Genomic DNA, 8,251 nt, shown 5'->3' with positions numbered 1-8,251 from the left:
AAAAGTCCTGCATTCAACATTAGAGTGGAGAACGTTACATTAAAGGATAAGCAGAAGCTATTTTTCACTCAGCAGAGTCAAAAGTGACTATTGATGCCGAGTTTGACCTGAATGGACTGTTAGAGAAAGCAGTGACCTGAAGGTGGCGCCATTGTCCGGGAGTTTAACAGTGTGACGTTCAAAGACAGTCAGAACTTAAATGGAAGTGGTGGGACATTTACACAGTTTTTAGGTTTTTAGGCCACTTTACATCGGCCTACTTTCATATTTCACTACATTTAATTTTTTACTTTAACCCTCCACTACATTTATCTGACAGCTGTAGTCGCCGGTTACTTTTCACATTCAGGTTTTTACATCTGATCAGTTTATAATATATGTCACGTTGTTATAAACTCATCAGAGGCAATTAAAATGACCTCACAACTTTCGAGTATTATTTACATTTGTGTGATGTGTCAATAATTAATGATCAAACTTAAAATGAAAATATAATAATATTGAATACTTTTTACTTTCGATAATCAGTAATATGCAATTAAGCTAAATTAAACATTAATGTCAATAAAGCTCATTTGAATTTGATATTTAAAGTACATTTGGCGAATAATAATACTTTGACTGGACTTTTCCCTAAAACCAATTATTTATATTGTGTGATATTTTATTTTATATTTGTAAATCATCTGAATACTTCTTCTACCACAGTCATTTGTTTGTAGTGATTCCACCAGTGAATCACCAATGAGCTGCTAAAATAAAACAGCTCAAGTAGAAATAATGTATTCAAAACCAAGAGCATGTGTGTATTTATTTTCATTCGACAGGAAAAGAAATGTCGTTTTGTCAGTAGAATAAACAGATGATCAGTACAAATCTGATTGAATGAGGAAATGTGAAAACGGGATCGAAATACACACTGTCACAGTGAGATAACATTAAAAGAACTGAAGCAAAAATGATTCTTAACGAAAGCCTTCTTCTTTCTAATGTGGAAAAGGGGAAATACATCTCATGTTGTGTGATATTGTGCCAATAAAGACCAAAAAAATAAATCAAAACAAAAGCAGGTACTGAACTGAAAATCTGTCTGAGCGATAACAATAATGATGATTGGCATCACAAAAGACAACATAAAAAGGTGTGTTTGTGTTTCTTGAGATCACAGTATTGAATCAACACAATTATCTGCGCTGCCACACAGGTATGGAGGTCTGTCTTGGTGCTACACCAGTGGAGCAAACTTCGAACCATGACTCTTCGTTTAGTTCCAGGCACTCTTCAGTTGTCTTCAGACACACAAAACAAAACTCCACTTCACACTGCGTACAACAAATGTTTTTACATTTCTCTCCATCGTGTCGCACAAGCATGCCACAGGTGGGACAGGCTCGTCTGGAGGGACATTTTAAGGGACGTCCTCTGGCATCCTTCACACTGTTGAGGACGACATCTCCACAGGTCCTTAATATTCCCAATGGGCTCTGACAGCCGTCATTTTCACAGCGGTCTGAACGAGGAACCGGACCTTTCCATTCACTCAAACACTGCCAGCAGAACATGTAAGTGCTTCCTCTGTTAGCTGTGCACACCGTGCATCTGACACTGAGATCACTGAGATCCTTTCTCATCACGCGAGACTTGCAGCCAGGACACTGTGAAAGTTAAATGAACGACAGAGAGATGCTTTGACATTCAGCCTTGTATTTGCATGATCAACATTTTTCTAAGAACAGTTTGCAAACAGTGTAAGTTCTGTACTCACTTTTTTGACCTCAAAGTTTGATGCAGCATTTACAAACAGCTTCTTCTCAAAATAGTCCACTTCTTCAGGAGTCAGAAGAGCCATTTTACGAACCTCCTCGTAGGACCACTCAGCATCACAGTTACCACACACAAATCTGCTTTTGCCCTAAGATATTGAAAATAAAATAGATTAAACATATTAACGTTTGTCTGTATACGATTCACTATTAACTGACATCAATTTCAAGTTCAGAGTTACATCCTTAAGCACTATTCGCCTGGCGACCTCAAGTGATTTAGAAATGACCCCACCATGTCTGTATTCGCACGGGATAAGCGAAGTCTGTTTTTTTTTTAACTCGAATGACATTATCCCCCGGCCGGATCGATCGCACCGGAGCCCTTGCTGGTGCAGCACAACGGTTAGATATGGATATTTATAATACAATAAAGGTGAGCCCGTTGAAAGATAGAAATATGATCCTTACCGCATGCTGCCATGCATGTAATCCATGTAATCATCTTTCGAGATTTCGCCTCCTGAATTTGCACCCAAAATGATGCCAAAGTTTTATTTATAATTGCCAGTGCAGACTCCATAATTCTCGACCGGGAAAAAAGGCATAAAAAAAGGCGTGGAAAAAACAAAAAGACCCCAAATCACAGAGATGCGGATTCGCACGGGACTAATATCATCACAAGACCTCTTCCTCTGTGTTTGGCGAAATATGGTAGGTAATTTGCGGTGGAATCTTTAACTTTACAAATTACGGACATGGCAGCTTCGCACGGGATTAAGATCACAGACGACCTCCGCAATTATTACAAATTACTGGAGGTACCAAGGTAAAACTAGTCCCGTGCGAATAGGGCTTAAGACATGAAGTTAAATTCACTGTTTTTCTCACTTCTGAAGAAAACTATTCAGAAGTTACTGACACTTTTTCACATATAAAATCACTATTTAATTCCACTTGCCTGCACCTTTGTAGTTTGTCAGTTCATTCACGAACACGATCAATGTCATCATGAAGGTGCAAACATCTAAACATCATACCTTGTCCAACAATGAACGACACAAGTCGGTCAGAGACATCGGAGTGACGGTATGTCCGCAGGACATCTTTGCTCTGAGAGACTTGTAGTCGTTACACAAAACTGTGAGACACAAACAAAGTAGAAGCAGTGTTATGGGCTTTCAGCTATGATTAGGAGATTCAGAAATAAAAGCTATCGACCATAAGGTTTAAACCAGGCATTCACTCTGGCTTTGCAGGCATTGACATACATGTAACATTTAGCTACTTACAGTCCATGTCATCTTCTCCATCTACAAATGTCAGCGTGCTGTCCTGAGGGTCATAACACTTCTCGGAGTTGTTGCTCGGTGGAGTTGGCAAAGTGCTCCTCTGTTGTCTGGAGTTGTTGCTCTGTGGAGTGGTCAAAGTGCTCCTCTGTTGTCTGGAGACGTTGCTCTGTTCGGTTGTGAAGATGTTGCCCATCTTGACTAAACAAAGTATAGCCTACATATGAATGTGTTTCCTCAAACTAAACACGAGCTGTGCGGGGGTTTCTTCCCCACGTTGCCCAGGATCACGTGGTTCGCAGTGGCGCTACATGTGACGCACTTGCACGTACTGTATGAACGAACAAGCGTCAAGAAGAACACTCCGCGCAGTCCTCACTGTACAGACGAACCCGCAAAATGGTAATCCAGCTGAAGGTGCATTCACCCACAGGAGAGGAAAAGGTCATCAAACTGTGCGACAATGAAGAGCAGATGGAGGAGATCACTGTGCTGCAGTTAAAACAGATGATAACCAAAACCTTCATGATCAGAGGTGAGTTTAATTATTATTTTTTTATTATTATCATAATAATTATTATTATTATTATTTTTATTTTTAATCTTCCTTGACGAAATAGTTTTAGGTCCCACTTGTTGGTTTCTAAGCAGGATATTTAACTTGAACATAAAGAAGAAGAAATGTCGTTGATATTAAACAATGATGAAGCGCATGATCGTTGACTCAGTACCACTGCAGGAAAGCAGTTCACTTTAGGATTCTGCAGAATCGTCAGATATCAGCTACTTACTATTCACTTCCTACAATTTACTTCTGCTTTAAGATGGCGACTTGGATCTTGCCTTCGGAATCGAGACACTGGAGGAAGAGAGCCTTCTGACAGCCTATAAAATCAGGCACTTGTCCAACATTCATACAACCCTGAAACTGCCCGGAGGCATCTGATGAAGAAGAGCGCCACAGGCTCTCACCATGCTACAATGACACCAATATGAGACAAGCTCACTTAAAGAAACTAACATAACAAAGCTTAAATTAACCTGCGATCATCCGCCACCGGCACTATGACACCTGGTCCTCTGGTCCTGAATGGATATCACCTGTGTTAACAGGTGAACAGTGTTCATGTTACTGCACCTGTAGAAAGTCTAACTCCAGATACATTACATGTATATTTGTACAGTACATTTTCAAAATAGGCCTTTTCGATCCATGTTTGGATCGGAACAAACAGGAGTTTCACAAACATATGAAACCCCGGATGTTCCCGTAAGAATGAATGGACTTTGGGTTGATTCACATACGCACACAGATCTACTTTGAAATGAAGCCAATAGACATATTCCTCATCACCGTGATATGATTAACCAGGAATACTCTTACAAATTTGTTAATTACATACTGATTGAATTTGTTTGTCAAGTTCTGTTTCTGTACCAGACATTCTCCTTTTTGTGTGATGTTTTGTTTTGATTCAGAAAGTGTAGCTCGTTATTGATTTGATATTGTGTGATATGAACTACAGCGCTATGAAATTAAGATTAAAAAAAATAATAATAAGCTGCGCCTGTTTTCATTTGAGTGTTACGTTGTGGTATTTTTATTTTTTTTATTTTTATTTTTTAAGTGAAAATTCAACAGCGACTGCTTTTAGATATTTTATTCTCACAAGCACATGACGTGGGCTCACTCTCCGAACAAGAAATGAGCTCTTATTCAAGAATTTCAGAACTCTTCTTCATATGAACAGTTTCAGCAGTTAGTTTATCTTCAGTCCAGGGCGTCAATTGTAATTTAAAGGTAGCAGGGACATGAAAGCTCAAATGGGGAATGGGGAAAAATAGCCACGGCATTAAAAGCCCATAACTCAACCATCAAGCAATTCTAAGAAGAATCTTTATTCATCCCCCATCCAACAGTGTGCAGCATGTTGAAACTGGTCGGCAGCTTAACTGAGGTTACAAATTTGCGTCATTATCTTAATAATTGCATATCTACCTATCTATCTATCTATCTATCTATCTATCTATCTCTATATATATATATACACACACACACATATATAGATATTTATGTCTTGAAGGAGTTCCCAGAGGTTCTGAGCACTTGTTGGCCCTTTTGCCTTCACTCTGCGGTCCATCTCATCCTAAACAATCTTGATTGGGTTTGAACAGGTGACTGTGGAGCAGCACTCCATCACTCTCCTTCTTGGTCAAATAGTCCTTACACAGCCTGGAGGTGTGTTTGGGGTCATTGACCTGTTGAAAAATAAATGATGGTCCAACTAAACGCAAAGCAGATGGGGTGACATTTCGCTGCAGGATGCTGTGGTAGCCATGCTGGTTCAGTGTGCCTTCAATTTTGAATAAATCCCCAACAGTGTCACCAGTAAAGCAGCTCCACCATCACTCCTCCTCCTCCATGCTTCACAGTGGGAACCATGCATGTAGAGACACGGCGGGTGGAACCAAAGATCTCAAATTTGGACTCATCAGACCAAAGCACAGATTTCCACTGGTCTAATGTCCATTCCTTGTGTTTCTTGGCCCAAACCAATCTTTTCTGCTTGTTGCTTTTCCTTAGCAGTGTTTTTTTAGCAGCTATTTTACCATAAAGGCCTGATTCGTGCAGTCTCCTCTGAACAGTTGATGTACAGATGTGTCTGCTACTAGAACTCTGTGTGGCATTCATCTGGGCTCTTATCTGAGGTGCTGTTAACTTGCGATTTCTGAGGCTGGTGACTCTGATGAACTTCTCCTCAGCAGCAGAGGTGACTCTTGGTCTTCCTTTCCTGGAGCGGTCCTTATGTGAGCCAGTTTCATCGTAGCACTTGATGGTTTTTGCGACTGCACTTGGGGACACATTCAATAATTTTGCAATTTTCTGGACTGACTGACCTACAGTTCTTTAAGTCATGATGGACTGTCATTTCTCTTTACTTAACTTGGTTCTTGGCATAATATGAATTCTAACAGTTGTCAAATAGGGCTGTCAGCTGTGTACCAACCTGACTTCTGCACAACACAACTGATGGTCCCAACCTCATTAAGAAGGCAAGAAAATCCACGAATGAACCCTGACAAGACACACATGTGAAGTGCAAACCATTTCAGGTGACTACATCATGAAGCTCATTGAGAGAAGGCCAAAGGGTTTGCAGCGCTGTCAACAAAGCAAAGGGTGGCTACTATGAGGAATCTAAAATATGAAACATATTAGTTATTAGATGTCTGAGGAGGACAGCAACAGGGCCAGGCTGCCTGGTGGAGGGAGGAAGAAGGCTAGCGGTGAGCCTGAGATAAACATGCGGGAATTAGTTATCAGCAAACGGGCACGCCATGATCAGGGCGAAACAAATGTATACGCCACCGTGAGTGACAGGAGTTTGCCTCGAGTGCTGGTCGGCTGAATCGTTTCCTCCGCCACAACAACTTCACTTGCAGAAGACAGCTATTGTCCAGAAGGATGCCAGAGAATTCACCGAGAAACTGGAGAAGTTTGTGACATTTTCATCCCAGATTTTTGAGAGGAAGGAATTAAACGCTTGTCCCAAATTGCCGCCTGGTCTGTTCAGTGATTAAAACAAATAAACGCCCCCCAAGCTATTATTTGGTATTTTATGGTATGATAACTCTCCCGGCCCGGGGAGAGAGACACGCATCACAGTGCTCAGCTGCAGACACATCAGATAGGTGACGAGACGCGACTCATCATGACTGACAGGCATCAAGGCCATTCAGCGTTACCTTACCGACCCGCCCCCAAATATTTCATTCACAAAAACAGGGCATGTGGCAATTCTGGACAGCTGTATTTATTTTGTTTTTTTTTCCTTCCTTCATGGGCCCTGACGACGTCTGTTTCCTTGTTACCATAAATACTCCAAGATTCATATACTGCCAAACTAAGTGCTTCCTAGAATATTAGTATGAAGTACTTTTACTGTGTACTTTTCAAATAATTTGTCAAAATAATTCTTGTCAGAGAACAAGGTTGAGGATATTTCACCCAATTTTGACGTGGAATAAAAAAACTTATTTTCTATAAGAAGTCCAAGATTCATTTACTACCGAACTAAGCACACCCTAGACTATTTGCATGAATAATATGAAGTACTTTTACTGTGAACTTTTGAGTAATCATGTGTCAAAATCCTTAACAGAGAACAAGAATAAGTATTTTTGCCCAAATTTGATGTAGAAATGTAGCCTACTTGTAACAGAGTATTATTAGACTGTGGTGTTGCTCCCTTTTTGTTGAGTAAAAGATCTGAGTATTTCCTCCAACAGTGTGAAAATCTGAAACTTGGATTCATGAGTAGGTCTTTTTCCAGTCATAACAACACCCCAAGCATATAAAGCTATGGATACAACTTGAGAAGTGAGCTGACCGTCAGCCAGCAGACATTGACTGTGGTTGACTAGGAGCAGAAGGAAACAGTTGAGATAGATATGCCAATCCTCGCTGGCAGCAACATCAGGAAGACGGAGCACAAAAAGATCAAGAAGTACCAGGAGCTGAAGGAACAACTTGAACAGATGTTGAAGGTGAAGACCAAAAAGGTCCCGGGGGTGATAGGAGCATTGGGAGCTGTACCCCCCAAACTGGGAGAGGAGCTCAAGCACTTTCCAGGTGCAACATCAGGGCACAACCCTCAAATTCAAGCTTGAGAAAAAAGAAAAAGTCCAAGAAAGACATACACCAATCACCCACATGGGGCTGAGAGGGAGGTTTTGTAATGATTACACATTCATAATACATCAATAATAACATACTTTTAAATAATCTTGTAAATCTATCACCATGAAATCATTAGCTTTATTAATATTGATTTCACAACATGATAGAAGTGCAATGTAAATTTTTAATGACTTGCTACTCATGAATCCAAGTTTCAGATTTTCAGACTGTTGGAGGAAATACCCCGATCTTTTACTTAACAAAAAGGGAGCAACACCACAGTCTAATGATACTCTGTTACAAGTAGCCTACATTTCTACATCAAATGTGGGCAAAAATACTTAATCTTGTTCTCTGTTAAGGATTTTGACACATGATTACTCAAAAGTACACAGTAAAAGTACTTCATATTATGCATGCAAGTAGTCTAGGGAGTGCTAAGTTCAGCAGTATATGAATCTTGAACTTCTTATGGAAACAATGTTTTTTTTCCCCATGTCGTCCTTTACTTTGAAATC

General features: G+C 40.2%; 1 protein-coding gene across 1 annotated transcript; it reads right to left on the bottom strand.

Annotated features, from left to right (window-relative positions):
• Nucleotides 1–792: 792 nt before the first annotated feature.
• Nucleotides 793–3,362, bottom strand: LOC115578225 (probable E3 ubiquitin-protein ligase ARI5). Its single transcript, XM_030411088.1, has 4 exons — nt 3,056–3,362; nt 2,804–2,904; nt 1,766–1,912; nt 793–1,655 (listed from the first exon to the last, which is right to left on the bottom strand). Exons 1-4 carry the CDS (start codon nt 3,246–3,248, stop codon nt 1,185–1,187), a joined length of 912 nt encoding a protein of 303 aa, XP_030266948.1. The 5' UTR covers nt 3,249–3,362; the 3' UTR covers nt 793–1,184.
• Nucleotides 3,363–8,251: the final 4,889 nt, after the last annotated feature.

Source organism: Sparus aurata, unplaced genomic scaffold (assembly GCF_900880675.1).
Source record: "Sparus aurata unplaced genomic scaffold, fSpaAur1.1, whole genome shotgun sequence".
NCBI lineage: Eukaryota > Metazoa > Chordata > Actinopteri > Spariformes > Sparidae > Sparus > Sparus aurata.
Note: the sequence above shows the minus strand (reverse complement) of the source record. Positions and strands in the feature narration are given on the sequence as shown.

What these genes read in the sequence shown, in the direction of transcription:
- LOC115578225 (XM_030411088.1), bottom strand. Translation starts at nt 3,248, where the DNA reads ATGGGCAACATCTTCACAACCGAACAGAGCAACGTCTCCAGACAACAG. An exon ending in TGGAGAAGATGACATGGACT is followed by an intron (nt 2,905 to 3,055) that starts GTAAGTAGCTAA and finishes TGTGTCTCACAG; the next exon opens with TTTTGTGTAACGACTACAAG. An exon ending in CAAACTTTGAGGTCAAAAAA is followed by an intron (nt 1,656 to 1,765) that starts GTGAGTACAGAA and finishes TAACTTTCACAG; the next exon opens with TGTCCTGGCTGCAAGTCTCG.